Below are 15,803 nucleotides of genomic sequence, written 5' to 3' on the forward strand. Positions count from 1 at the left end.
TTTGTGCCCGGTTTATCATATCCAATTCCAGTCGGGAGCTGCACGTGCACCATGAAGCGTTGTGTATTGATTTAGGCGAAATGGAAAGAAGTAGGGCTGCGGGTAAGCTGACCATAGGCTTTTGGGTTATGTGAATATCTTGTAGAGAGTAAATCCCTTGTGATCATACATGACGCTTTGGACATACTAGCCCCACTCTAGGATGGATGATACTGGATGAGCGTGTGGTGAGCTTCTGGGTGCTGCAGTGCATTATGGGGTCCGTCCTCTGACCAGGGTGTTTCACACACGCTGTTATCACATCAGCCATCTCTGCTCAGCAGCGCAGTGGAAGGTGGAAAGTGCTGTACTCGGCTGTCAGCAGCGCGAACGTCTTCACACATGAGGGAAACCACACTGGCGTCTGCCCCTCATCTCCTCACACTTATTAACGTGCGCCCCCTTCCAAAGTGCCGCTGAGCCCCCAGGAAATACAGATATACAGATGGGGGGCTCAGACAACAGCAAGATGTAGACCAGCATGTCACCGCCGTGATTTCAGTAACGTGACACCGATTTCATGTTATCATCTCTGGAAATAGTAAATATGTGGAAATTAAAGGTGGTTAATAGTGGGCGGCGGCGGAAAGACATCCTAAGCCAGACAAGGTCGATGAGGTGGCAGCTGACCCCAACTTTCCATCACTGTCTGCTGAAGATGGAGAACTTCCTTCCATCTATTTCACAACAGCAGCATCAAACTATAGGTCACAGTAGCAGCACTAACTAATAGAGAGAGATAAGGAGCAGAAGGCACCACCAGGGGGAGATCAGGAGCAAAAGGCACTACCAGGGGGAGATGAGGAGCAGAAGGCACCACTAGGGGGAGATCAGGAGCAGAAGGCACCACCAGGGGGAGATCAGGAGCAGAAGGCACCACCAGGGGGAGATCAGGAGCAGAAGGCACCACCAGGGGGAGATCAGGAGCAGAAGGCACCACCAGGGGGAGATCAGGAGCAGAAGGCACCACCAGGGGGAGATCAGGAGCAGAAGGCACCACCAGGGGAGATCAGGAGCAAAAGGCACCACCAGGGGGAGATCAGGAGCAAAAGGCACCACCAGGGGGAGATCAGGAGCAGAAGGCACCACCAGGGGAGATCAGGAGCAAAAGGCACCACCAGGGGGAGATCAGGAGCAAAAGGCACCACCAGGGGGAGATCAGGAGCAAAAGGCACCACCAGGGGGAGATCAGGAGCAAAAGGCACCACCAGGGGGAGATCAGGAGCAAAAGGCACCACCAGGGGGAGATCAGGAGCAAAAGGCACCACCAGGGGGAGATCAGGAGCAAAAGGCACCACCAGGGGGAGATCAGGAGCAGTAGGCGCCACTAGGGGGAGATCAGGAGCAGAAGGCACCACCAGAGGGGGATCAGAAGCAGTAGGCACCACTAGGGGGAGATCAGGAGCAGAAGGCACCACTAGGGGGAGATCAGGAGCAGATGACACCACTAGGGGAGATCAGGAGCAGATGACACCACTAGGGGAGATCAGGAGCAGAAGGCACCACTAGGGGGAAATCAGGAGCAGAAGGCACCACTAGGGGGAGATCAGGAGCAGAAGGCACCACTAGGGGGAGATCAGGAGCAGATGACACCACTAGGGGGAGATCAGGAGCAGATGACACCACTAGGGGAGATCAGAAGCAGAAGGCACCACTAGGGGGAGATCAGAAGCAGATGACACTACTAGGGGGAGATCAAGAGCAGATGACACTACTAGGGCAAGATCAGGAGCAAAAGGCACGACTAGGGGGAGATCAGGAACAAAAGCCACCAATAAGGGGAGACCAGGAGCAGAGCGCAGCACCAGGGGGAGATCAGGAGCAGATGGTATCACTAGGGGGAGATCAGGAGCAGATGACTCTACTAGGGGGAAATCAGGAGCAGAAGGCACCAATAGGGGGAGATCAGAAGCAGAGCGCAGCACTAGGGGGAGATCGGGAGCAGATGGTATCACTAGGGGGAGATCAGGAGCAGAAGACACTACTAGGGCGAGATCAGGAGCAGAAGGCACCAATAGGGGGAGATCAGAAGCAGAAGGCATCAATAGGGGGAGATCCGGAGTAAAAGACACCACCAGTAAGATCAGGAGCAGATGACACAACTAAGAGGAAATCAGGAGCAGAAGGCATCAATAGGGGTAGATCAGCAGCAAAAGACACCACTAGGGGGAAGATCAGGTGCAGAGAGCACCACTAGGGGGAGATGAGGAGCAGAAGGCACCGCCAGGGGGATCAGGAGCAAAAGGCACCAATAGGGGAGATCTGGAGCAAAAGACACCACCAGGAAGATCAAGAGCAGATGACACTACTAGTAGGAAATCAGGAGCAGAAGGCACCACTAGGGGGAGATGAGGAGCAGAAGGCACCGCCAGGGGGATCAGGAGCAAAAGGCACCAATAGGGGAGATCTGGAGCAAAAGACACCACCTAGCAGATCAAGAGCAGATGACACTACTAGTAGGAAATTAGGAGCAGAAGGCACCACTAGGGGGAGATCAGGAGCAAAAGACACCACTAGGGGAGACCAAGAGCAGAGGGCATCACTAGGGAAAGATCAGGAGCAGAAGGCACCACTAGGGAGAGATTAGGAGCAGAAGGCACCACTAGGGAGAGATTAGGAGCAAAAGGCACCACTAGGGGAAGATGAGGAACAGTCATTACCACTAGAGGGAGATCAGGAGCAGAGGGCATCACTAGGGGGAGATCTGAAGCAGAGTGCACCACTAGCTGAGATGAGTAGGAAAGGGCCCCTAGGGGGAGATCAGGAGCATGCTGCACTTTTATGGGGAGATTAGCAGCACGGCATTACTGGGAGTAGATTAGGGGGAGTTGGCATCACTAGGGGGAGATCAAAGGGCAGGTGGCGCCACTAGAGGAAGATGAGGTGCAGATGGCACCACTAGGTGTCAACACTGCTGCTCTAGTATCATTACATCATGCTGGGGGTGCTGCGCTTCATGTCTTTTGTGAGGTCATTTCGTACTAACAGAGACATAATTTTATTCCTAGAAATGCCCTTTCCTGCCGTGTGCCGGATTAGAAAATGTACTGGATTATTGGATGCTCACTGACAAGTTTAGAAGATTTATTGGTATGGAACAATGGTGCTATCACTGTGCTGTCTTCATCAGGTCCGCCCTACAATTGCTCACCCCTTTTCAGTCGTCGGCTCCTGGTCTTCCGGGGTCTGGATTATTAAATGCTGGATTATCGAATACTTGAGCACTCAGATGTGACTGCTGGGATTTCTAGCATGTTCTGTGCTGGAGCAGACGCCACCTGCTGGGCACACCTTGTTTAGCAGTTATCTATGTATACTATATGTAGATTTAGATGTTAGTCCAAGAAGATAATGACACGTACTCACAGCCACTGCAAGAATATCTGTTTATTCATCATGTGCACAAAATCCGATCGTCGGTCGTCATTTATTCATATTATTAACAGTTTTTAATTTATGTAAACATAAAATTGACTTAAATGCCATTTATAAAAAAATTCTACATCCGTACCCCCACCAGGTAATCAGTGTGTGTGTATATATATATACACACCACTTCTACATCATTCCCCTCTTGATGGGTACTTGGATATATATATCTTCTAGGTATATATATCTCTTCTCCATCCCTCTCTCCTGCCAAGTATTCGAGTATTTAGATCTCCCCCTCCCTCCTATTCCTAGGTACTCGGGTGTATATACATCTTCTACATCCCTTTCCTGCCAGGTACTCAGTTTTATATATATCTCTTCTACATCCCTCTCCTACTGGGTATTCGAGTATATATATATATCTCTTCTACATTTCTCTCCTGACGGGTATTTGAGTATATATATGTCTTCTACATCCCTCTCCTGCCAGGTACTCTGTTATATATATCGCTTCTACATCCCTCTCCTGCCAGGTACTTGGGTATATATAGATCTTCTACATTTCCCTCCTGACAGGTATTTGGGGATATATAGAATCATAGAATGGTAGAGTTGGAAGTAACCTCCAGGGTCATCGGGTCCAACCCCCTGCTCAGTGCAGGATTTATATCTCTTCTACATACCCCTCTACCAGGTACACAGATATACATCTCTCCTTGGCCTGCATGAAAAACTGCCACACGTGTCGCGCCACTCTTACGGTAAGTGAGACCGACCCTCGTGTACCTACAGTAGGAGAATCTAACTCGAAGTTGGTTAGAATGGATCCTTCCAGCAACCACAGAAACCCATTAAATGTTTCTATCACAGGGGTATAATAGCAGATAGCCACAGTTCACTGCTCCCCAGTACGTGGTCAAGCTTCACTCCGCTCCCTTGGTTTATTACTTTTACCCTCAGTCTAAGATTATCTAATTCCTCTTGTTCCACTCCTTCAAAGTAAAAGTTCTCGTTGAAGATGGGGTTTCTGCTCCGGCGGATCACAGTGCTCTTTTGTTTCTGCAGCTTTCCTGGCATCAAATATAACACCACACAACAACTGATGGCGCGGGGGTCCTGATACAAAGGGTACAGGTTCTCTGCGTTGACCAACTTAACCTTCAGACGTCCCAAGTCCTTCACATACTCTATAGACAGACGGAGAAGCCCCCCTTTACTTAGCACCACCTCCGTCTCCTTAGTCAAACGGTCCTGGCAGCAAATGAAGTCCAGTTGGAAGATGGAAGGAGGAACCAGATGCACCATGGTGGCCCTTCCATGGTTTTCCTTGGTGGGCAGGTTTGGGCTGCTGTCCGCAGAGCTGGCTTCTTCGGTAGACACAGAGTTGGCACGAGTCAAGGTGTTGATGGCGCGGCGATGACCGCCAGGACCAGGAATGACCAAACTTCCTGCCAGGGAGCGATTTAAGAGGGGAGAATTAAAGGGAGAAGACTCGGCAGAGGATGTGGTGTCGCTATCCAAGATGCCACAAGGAAACCTCTGGAGATGCAGATCGTGAGATGATGACTTCCAGTTCAGGATATGGTCAGGGTCTAATGGGGACAGCGGCTTTAAGTCATAAGGACCATGAGTGTGGCACATCTGGTGGAAGAGAGACTCCCTCCTTCGTGTATGCGGGCTCTCGGACAGGTACGGGCTGCCCAGAATACTGGAGGCCATGGACTGATGGTGACTCTGTCCCTTCGGCTCCACATCCTCAACCTGGGTAACTTGCTGGCTCGCCGATCGAAGCAAAGACCTGGACGAATCTTTGGATCCAACATCTGAAGGCTTCTTCTGCAGCCACTTTCCCATGTGACCTCCTCCATCCGGCAGCGCCGACAGTTTTGGAGGGATGAAGAAGCTGGGAATTTTATCCGGGGTGAGAATATTCGGACATGAAGGCAGAAGCTTCTTCTTGGAGCAGAACATCCTGTTGGAAGACGTTCTTGGGTCTTACTGTGGAGAAGGACGCGGATCCTGAAATGAAAAGATGGTGTTTACTGACAAGCACACGTAAGAAAACACCTCAAGATCTCTGCTTGCTTAGACTTTTCTCAGACAGCAGATTATGCCACAGATTTGACAGCAATTTCTCAGCACATCCACAACAAATCAGAGCCATAGAAGTGCACAATTACACAGCGCAAATGTATTCGCCGCGCAGATCTAAAATCCACGTCGCAGAAAAAAAGAAGTACCAAGTCATTTCTTGACACTTGGACTCTGCGTTGGGTTTTCAGTACGTGGTTTAGCGGCACTGGATTGAGGCTACAGTAATGTAAATCTATAGAAAGGTCAGATTTCTCCCGCCTTCATGAATAAATGTGCAGTGAATCCCCCTGTATCCTGTCTATTGTCTGCGTATTTACACAATCCCATTGACTTTTAGGGCCAATATCGGTCTGTAATACGGACTAAAATAGGACTTGCTGCGATTTAAGTTGTCCGTATTACATTGGCCTGTAACAAACCCTCAGCTGTGATGCATCGGACTGTAACAAGCCCTCAGCTGTGACGCATCGGACTGTAACAAACCCTCAGCTGTGATGCATCGGACTGTAACAAGCCCTCAGCTGTGATGCATCGGATTGTAACAAGCCCTCAGCTGTGACGCATCGGAGTGTAACAAGCCCTCAGCTGTGATGCATCAGACTGTAACAAACCCTCAGCTGTGACAGCTCGGACTGTAACAAACCCTCAGCTGTGATGTATCGGACTGTAACAAGCCCTCAGCTGTGATGCATTGGACTGTAACAAGCCCTCAGCTGTGATGCATTGGACTGTAACAAGCCCTCAGCTGTGATGCATCGGACTGTAACAAGCCCTCAGTTGTGATGCATCGGACTGTAACAAGCCTTCAGCTGTGATGCATCGGACTGTAACAAGCCCTCAGCTGTGACGCATCGGACTGTAACAAGCCCTCAGCTGTGACGCATCGGACTGTAACAAGCCCTCAGCTGTGACGCATCGGACTGTAACAAGCCCTCAGCTGTGATGCATCGGACTGTAACAAGCCCTCAGCTGTGATGCATCGGACTGTAACAAGCCCTCAGCTGTGATGCATCGGACTGTAACAAGCCCTCAGCTGTGATGCATCGGACTGTAACAAGCCCTCAGCTGTGATGCATCGGACTGTAACAAGCCCTCAGCTGTGAGGCATTGGACTGTAACAAACCCTAAGCTGTGATGCATCGGACTGTAACAAGCCCTCAGCTGTGATGCATCGGACTGTAACAAGCCCTCAGCTGTGATGCATCGGACTGTAACAAGCCCTCAGCTGTGATGCATAGGACTGTAACAAACCCTCAGTTGTGACGCATTGGACTGTAACAAGCCCTCAGCTGTGATGCATTGGACTGTAACAAGCCCTCAGCTGTGATGCATTGGACTGTAACAAGCCCTCAGCTGTGATGCATAGGACTGTAACAAACCCTCAGTTGTGACGCATTGGACTGTAACAAGCCCTCAGCTGTGATGCATTGGACTGTAACAAGCCCTCAGTTGTGATGCATCGGACTGTAACAAGCCTTCAGCTGTGATGCATCGGACTGTAACAAGCCCTCAGCTGTGACGCATCGGACTGTAACAAGCCCTCAGCTGTGACGCATCGGACTGTAACAAGCCCTCAGCTGTGATGCATTGGACTGTAACAAGCCCTCAGCTGTGATGCATCGGACTGTAACAAGCCCTCAGCTGTGATGCATCGGACTGTAACAAGCCCTCAGCTGTGATGCATCGGACTGTAACAAGCCCTCAGCTGTGATGCATCGGACTGTAACAAGCCCTCAGCTGTGATGCATCGGACTGTAACAAACCCTCAGCTGTGATGCATCGGACTGTAACAAGCCTTCAGCTGTGATGCATCGGACTGTAACAAGCCCTCAGCTGTGATGCATCGGACTGTAACAAACCCTCAGCTGTGACGCGTCGGACTGTAGCAAACCCTCAGCTGTGAAGCATCGGACTGTAACAAACCCTCAGCTGTGAAGCATCGGACTGTAACAAACCCTCAGCTGTGATGCGTAGGACTGTAACAAACCCTCAGCTGTGAAGCATCGGACTGTAACGAACCCTCAGCTGTGAAGCATCGGACTGTAACAAACCCTCAGCTGTGATGCGTAGGACTGTAACAAACCCTCAGCTGTGACGCGTCGGACTGTAGCAAACCCTCAGCTGTGAAGCATCGGACTGTAACAAACCCTCAGCTGTGAAGCGTAGGACTGTAACAAACCCTCAGCTGTGATGCATCGGACTGTAACAAACCCTCAGCTGTGACGCGTCGGACTGTAACAAACCCTCAGTTGTGACGCATCGGACTGTAACAAGCCCTCAGCTGTGACACATCGGACTGTAACAAACCCTCAGCTGTGACGCATTGGACTGTAACAAACCCTCAGCTGTGACACGAGACTGTAACAAATCCTCAGCAGTGACACATCAGTTTGTAATAACCCTAAGCTGTGATGCATCGGCCTGTAATAACCCTCGGCTGTGACGCATTGGACTGTAACAAACCCTCAGCTGTGAGGCATTAGACTGTAACAAACCCTCAGCTGTGACGCGTCGGACTGTAGCAAACCCTCAGCTGTGAAGCATCGGACTGTAACAAGCCCTCAGCTGTGATGCATCGGACTGTAACAAACCCTCAGCTGTGAGGCATTGGACTGTAACAAACCCTCAGCTGTGAAGCATCGGACTGTAACAAGCCCTCAGCTGTGATGCATCGGACTGTAACAAACCCTCAGCTGTGATGCATCGGACTGTAACAAGCCCTCAGCTGTGATGCATCGGACTCTAACAAGCCCTCAGCTGTGATGCATAGGACTGTAACAAACCCTCAGTTGTGACGCATTGGACTGTAACAAGCCCTCAGCTGTGATGCATTGGACTGTAACAAGCCCTCAGCTGTGATGCATTGGACTGTAACAAGCCCTCAGCTGTGATGCATCGGACTGTAACAAGCCCTCAGTTGTGATGCATCGGACTGTAACAAGCCTTCAGCTGTGATGCATCGGACTGTAACAAGCCCTCAGCTGTGACGCATCGGACTGTAACAAGCCCTCAGCTGTGACGCATCGGACTGTAACAAGCCCTCAGCTGTGATGCATTGGACTGTAACAAGCCCTCAGCTGTGATGCATCGGACTGTAACAAGCCCTCAGCTGTGATGCATCGGACTGTAACAAGCCCTCAGCTGTGATGCATCGGACTGTAACAAGCCCTCAGCTGTGATGCATCGGACTGTAACAAACCCTCAGCTGTGATGCATCGGACTGTAACAAGCCTTCAGCTGTGATGCATCGGACTGTAACAAGCCCTCAGCTGTGATGCATCGGACTGTAACAAACCCTCAGTTGTGACGCATCGGACTGTAACAAGCCCTCAGCTGTGACGCATCGGACTGTAACAAACCCTCAGCTGTGACGCATTGGACTGTAACAAACCCTCAGTTGTGACGCATCGGACTGTAACAAATCCTCAGCAGTGACACATCAGTTTGTAATAACCCTAAGCTGTGACGCATCGGCCTGTAATAACCCTCGGCTGTGACGCATCAGACTGTAACAAACCCTCAGCTGTGAGGCATTAGACTGTAACAAACCCTCAGCTGTGACGCGTCGGACTGTAGCAAACCCTCAGCTGTGAAGCATCGGACTGTAACAAACCCTCAGCTGTGAAGCATCGGACTGTAACAAACCCTCAGCTGTGATGCGTAGGACTGTAACAAACCCTCAGCTGTGAAGCATCGGACTGTAACAAACCCTCAGCTGTGAAGCATCGGACTGTAACAAACCCTCAGCTGTGATGCGTAGGACTGTAACAAACCCTCAGCTGTGACGCGTCGGACTGTAGCAAACCCTCAGCTGTGAAGCATCGGACTGTAACAAACCCTCAGCTGTGAAGCGTAGGACTGTAACAAACCCTCAGCTGTGATGCATCGGACTGTAACAAACCCTCAGCTGTGACACGTCGGACTGTAACAAACCCTCAGTTGTGACGCATCGGACTGTAACAAACCCTCAGTTGTGACGCATCGGACTGTAACAAGCCCTCAGCTGTGACACATCGGACTGTAACAAACCCTCAGCTGTGACGCATTGGACTGTAACAAACCCTCAGCTGTGACACGAGACTGTAACAAATCCTCAGCAGTGGCACATCAGTTTGTAATAACCCTAAGCTGTGATGCATCGGCCTGTAATAACCCTCGGCTGTGACGCATCGGACTGTAACAAACCCTCAGCTGTGAGGCATTAGACTGTAACAAACCCTCAGCTGTGACGCGTCGGACTGTAGCAAACCCTCAGCTGTGAAGCATCGGACTGTAACAAACACTCAGCTGTGAAGCATCGGACTGTAACAAGCCCACAGTTGTGACGCATTGGACTGTAACAAACCCTAAGCTGTGATGCATCGGACTGTAACAAACCCTCAGCTGTGATGCATCGGACTGTAGCAAACCCTCAGCTGTGAAGCATCGGACTGTAACAAACACTCAGCTGTGAAGCATCGGACTCTAACAAGCCCTTAGCTGTGATGCGTAGTACTGTAACAAACCCTCAGCTGTGACGCGTCGGACTGTAGCAAACCCTCAGCTGTGAAGCATCGGACTGTAACAAACCCTCAGCTGTGATGCGTAGGACTGTAACAAGCCCTCAGCTGTGAGGCATCGGACTGTAACAAACCCTCAGCTGTGAAGCATCGGACTGTAACAAACCCTCTGCTGTGATGCGTAGGACTGTAACAAGCCCTCAGCTGTGATGCATCGGACTGTAACAAGCCCTCAGCTGTGACGCATCGGACTGTAACAAGCCCTCAGCTGTGACGCATCGGACTGTAACAAGCCCTCAGCTGTGACGCATCGGACTGTAACAAGCCCTCAGCTGTGATACATCAGACTGTAACAAACCCTTAGCTGTGATGCATCAGACTGTAACAAACCCTCAGTTGTGACGCATCGGACTGTAACAAGCCCTCAGCTGTGATGCATCGGACTGTAACAAGCCCTCAGCTGTGAGGCATTGGACTGTAACAAACCCTAAGCTGTGATGCATTAGACTGTAACAAGCCCTCAGCTGTGATGCATCGGACTGTAACAAGCCCTCAGCTGTGAAGCATCGGACTGTAACAAAGCCTCAGCTGTGATGCGTAGGACTGTAACAAGCCCTCAGCTGTGAGGCATCAGACTGTAACAAGCCCTCAGCTGTGATGCGTAGGACTGTAACAAACCCTCAGCTGTGATGCGTAGGACTGTATCTTTGGGCGTTTTCAGCTGAGTCTCCCATTGAAATGAGTGGGATAAAAACACAGCTGAAAAGGCAGCGTTTTGCAAACTCTGTGTGAGGGAGGCCTTAATGATTTTTCCATTGCCAGCCTGCAGGGCGGCAGCACTCTCTACTAGCTGCCCGGGGGCTGTCAGGGTCTACAGAACTGCGTTGCTGTGTTTTACATGTTGTGGGGTGAGTGATGGATGAAGTAATGGCAGGAGATTCCCAGGAATCGCTGCAGGAGGACACGTGAGGCACACGTTACCTGCCCGGGGCATCTACAGCGGGAACAGACCGCTACTGTGAGAGCTGTCAGCCTGTCTGCCCAGAAGTGTCCACATACCCTGACAGCGCCAAACACATCTGGTATCTGCTGAGCTGTGTATCTAATCCCGCAGCACTACATTCCGCATTGTGATATTTTGGGCGCTGTCACGGATAGGATTAGATACACGGCTCAGCAGTCAGTATCACGCAATATAGGATTAGATACACGGCTCAGCAGACAGTATCACACAGAATAGGATTAGATACATGGCTCAGCAGACAGTATCACACAGGATAGGATTAGATACACGGCTCAGCAGACAGTATCACACAGGATAGGTTTAAATACACTGCTCAGCAGTCAGTATCACACAGGATAGGATTAGATACACGGCTCAGCAGATGGTATCACACAGGATAGGATTAGATACACGGCTCAGCAGACAGTATCACACAGGATAGGATTAGATACACGGCTCAGCAGACAGTATCACACAGGATAGGATTAGATATACAGCTCAGCAGTCAGTATCACACAGGATAGGATTAGATACACGGCTCAGCACACAGTATCACACAGGATAGGATTAGATACACGGCTCAGCAGGCAGTATCACATGGGATAGGATTAGATACATGGCTCAGCAGACAGTATCACACAGGAGCGGATTAGATACACAGCAGCTCAGCAGACAGTATCACACAGGATAGGATTAGATACACGGCTCAGCAGACAGTATCACACAGGATAGGATTAGATACACGGCTCAGCAGATGGTATCACACAGGATAGGATTAGATACACAGCAGTTCAGCAGACAGTATCACTGAGGATAGGATTAGATACACGGCTCAGCAGGCAGTATCACATGGGATAGGATTGGATACATGGCTCAGCAGACAGTATCACACAGGAGCGGATTAGATACACAGCAGCTCAGCAGACAGTATCACACAGGATAGGATTAGATACACAGCTCAGCAGACAGTATCACACAGTATACGATTAGATACACAGCTCAGCAGATGGTATCACACAGGCTAGGACTAAATACACAGCAGCCAAGCAGACAGTATCACACAGGATAGGATTAGATACACAGCTCAGCAGACAGTATCACACAGGATAGGATTAGATACACGGCTCAGCAGACAGTATCACACAGGATAGGATTAGATACACAGCTCAGCAGACAGTATCACACAGGAGAGGATTAGATACACGGCTCAGCAGACAGTATCACACAGGATAGGATTAGATACACAGCTCAGCAGACAGTATCACACAGGATAGGATTAGATACACGGCTCAGCAGGCAGTATCACATGGGATAGGATTAGATACATGGCTCAGCAGACAGTATCACACAGGAGCGGATTAGATACACAGTTTAGCATTATGCGTGCCTTGCACTGTATCTCTCCTGCACAATTAACCCCCCCCCCTGCACTATGTATCCCTCAACCCTGTACCCCCTGCAATATATATCACCTGCACTTTGTGCCCCCTGCATTGTGTATCCCCTATGTATCTGTTGGTAGACGTCTGACCAATAATAACTATGTACAGAGATCTCTCCCATCATCCATTATACTCAGGACTGTAACATTAGATGATCGACATTAGGGAAGGGGGGGACTTCTTTCAGCCTTGTATTTTATGTTACTATGACTATGTAGTTAGTAAACATTACACGTCCCAGATTCCTCTGTGGAGTGTGAGCAGCTAATTACCAGGTCATTTAGTAAAGAATGGCCACACCATCCTGGACACAGGCTCATACCACCTTCACTATGTACCCGCACCAGGGATCGTACCACCTGCACTACGTACCCGCACCAGGGCTCGTACCACCTGCACTATGTATCTGGACCTGTACCACCTGCACTATGTACCTGGACCGGGGCTCCTACCACCTGCACTATGTACCTGGATCCGTACCACCTGCACTATGTACCTGGACCCAGGCTTGTACCACCTGCACTATGTACCTGGACCCAGGCTTGTACCACCTGCACTATGTACCTGGACCCAGGCTTGTACCACCTGCACTATGTACCTGGACCCAGGCTCCTACCACCTTCACCATGTACCTGCACCCGGGCTCGTACCACCTGCACTATGTACCTGGACCCCGGCTCGTACCACCTGCACTATGTACCTGGACCCGGGCTCCTACCACCTGCACTATGTACCTGGACCCGGGCTCGTACCACCTGCACTATGTACCTGGACCCCGGCTCGTACCACCTGCACTATGTACCTGGACCCGGGCTCCTACCACCTGCACTATGTACCTGGACCCGGGCTCGTACCACCTGCACTATGTACCTGGACCCGGGCTCGTACCACCTGCACTATGTACCTGGACCCGGGCTCGTACCACCTGCACTATGTACCTGGACCCGGGCTCGTACCACCTGCACTATGTACCTGGACCCGGGCTCCTACCACCTGCACTATGTACCCGGACCCAGGCTTGTACCACCTGCACTATGTACCCGGACCCGGGCTCCTACCACCTGCACTATGTACCCGGACCCGGGCTCCTACCACCTGCACTATGTACCCGGACCCGGGCTCCTACCACCTGCACTATGTACCCGGACCCAGGCTCCTACCACCTGCACTATGTACCCGGACCCGGGCTCGTGCCACCTGCACTATGTACACGGCTTTTTATCGGTTTTTCCTCTGTATTCAGTTGCGGTTTAAGCAGTAATACTGGATATAAGAGCTGAGACATCTCATCACACACTGCAGTCAACTCCCCCCAGCCAGAAACAGCTGATAATAGAGAACAATAGTATTGGCTGAAATCCATTGTGCCCCCTGTTGCCCAGCTCACCTGTGTATGCGCAGTGTCCTCCCTGCTGGCGCCCTGCTCCTCTGTGCCCGCTGTCAGCCTGGGCACCTCTTATAAGCACACACTGCGACGTCACCTGTTGGATCGCCTCTCACCCGCTGCGGTCTCTCCCACCACCGCTGAACCCCCCTCCCCTGCCGTCTCCTCCACCCACTCATGATTTGCCCCCGGGGGTTTGTTTCCAGTCTGTAGGAACAACTCCTCACGTTAAGTGTTAAACAAGCAACCGTGTAATCCTGCGGTGGCGGTGAAGTTCTCCAAAGTACCAGGGCGCCGTACAGCACTGAGGAATATGTATGCCCTATACAGGTGCATAAACCATACAGAATGCTGGCACCACCTGTGGATGGGGGAAATGCACCACTTCGGGGGCACGATCCATCTTAGGAAGCACCACATCTGGCAAATGCCAAACCCACCGGGCCTCGGCAGATCTCATTACTCAGGGGGCACCAAGCCTTAATGCTGCCTGAGGCAGAGTGTGATATGGCGTTCCCTTGCAAGAAATAAAAAAGAACACTCATTTTACAGAAATTGAAAGCGCCAACCAACAAGATACCCCACATATCTGTATCACTGAGACTTGTCTGAAGTGACAGAGCAATACTGGCTTCAGTAGTATTAATGACCCCATAAGTGCCCCCCTTTTTGGCCCCATTAATAATAATGAACCAATTAGTGACCGCAATAGTAAGTGACCACAATAGTAATATCCCTTAATGGCTCCAGTAGTTATAGTGACCACATTAGTGGCCCAAGTATTAATAGTGATCCCCATAAGTGACCCTCTTAGTGGCCCCAGTAGTAGTGACCTCCATATCGGCCCCAATAGTAAAAACAGCCCCCATAGTGGCCCCAGAAGTAAAAATGCCCCCCATAGTGGCCTCAGTAGTAATAGTGACCCCCATAGCGGTCCCAATAGTAACAGTACACCCCATAGTGGCCCCAGTAGTAATAGTGACCCTGATAGTGGCTCCAGTAATAATAGTGACCCCCATAGTGCACTCAGTAGTAGTAGTGACCCCCATTGCAGCCCCAACAGTAACAGTAGCCTCCATAGTGGCCCAGTACTAATAATGCCCCCCATAGTGGCTCCAGTAGTAACAGTAGCCCCCATAGTGACTCCAGCAGTTATAGTGGCCCAGTAATAATAGTGACCCCCATAGTGGCCCTTAGAATTAATAATATCCCTATAATGGCTGCAGTAGTAACAGTACCCTCCATAGCTGCCCAGTAGTAATAATGCCCCACATAGTGGCTCCAGTAGTAATAGTGACCCACATAGTGGCTCCAGTAGTAATAGTGACCCCCATAGTGGCCCCAGTAGTAATAGTGACCCCCATAGTGGACTCAGTAGTAATAGTGACCCCCATAGCATCCCCAATAGTAACACCAGCCTCCATAGTGGCCCAGGACTAATAATACCCCACATAGTGGCCCAGTAGTAACAGTGACCCCCATATCGGCCCCAATAGTAACAGTAGCAACCCCATAGTGGATCCAGCAGTAATAGTGACCCCCATAGTGGCCTAGCTGTAATAGTCACCCCCATAGTGGCCCCCAGTAGTATTAGTGCCCCCCATAGTGGTCTCAATAGTAATATTGTCCCTGGACCTCCGGGCAGCAACCCAACATGCATTTCACTCACCCAGTCCACAGCTGCCTTTCGGACACTGTTCCGGCATCTGCACTGTACTTAGCAGCTCCCTCCATCTCCCCCTGCATTTGCCCTATACAATGCAAGAATGCAGACCTCGGGTGGAGAGGTCAGGGGTCACAGCTTCAGTTGTGGCGGCTGTCGGAGGGGAGCTATGGATAGGTTCGAAAACTGCCTGTCAGATTGCTGCCACTCAGGTTCCATTAATATGGGTGGCAACCTGCTGCTCCTCAGAGGTCCTTCAGAGTGCCACCTGAGGAAGCAGGCTCAGGTCGCCCCATGGTAGGAGCGG

At 50.7% G+C, this 15,803-nt stretch overlaps 1 protein-coding gene across 1 annotated transcript; it reads right to left on the reverse strand.

Annotated features, from left to right (window-relative positions):
- Positions 1 to 3,611: 3,611 nt before the first annotated feature.
- LOC136631611 (C2 calcium-dependent domain-containing protein 4D-like) lies at positions 3,612 to 13,870 on the reverse strand. Its single transcript, XM_066605897.1, has 2 exons — positions 13,837 to 13,870; positions 3,612 to 5,430 (listed from the first exon to the last, which is right to left on the reverse strand). The coding sequence occupies exon 2, from the start codon at positions 5,380 to 5,382 to the stop codon at positions 4,276 to 4,278; it is 1,107 nt and encodes a 368-aa protein (XP_066461994.1). The 5' UTR covers positions 5,383 to 5,430; positions 13,837 to 13,870; the 3' UTR covers positions 3,612 to 4,275.
- Positions 13,871 to 15,803: the final 1,933 nt, after the last annotated feature.

Source organism: Eleutherodactylus coqui, chromosome 6 (assembly GCF_035609145.1).
Source record: "Eleutherodactylus coqui strain aEleCoq1 chromosome 6, aEleCoq1.hap1, whole genome shotgun sequence".
NCBI classification, from domain to species: domain Eukaryota; kingdom Metazoa; phylum Chordata; class Amphibia; order Anura; family Eleutherodactylidae; genus Eleutherodactylus; species Eleutherodactylus coqui.

Excerpts from the sequence above, each read along its gene's own strand:
- LOC136631611 (XM_066605897.1), bottom strand. The coding sequence starts at position 5,382 with ATGTTCTGCTCCAAGAAGAAGCTTCTGCCTTCATGTCCGAATATTCTC.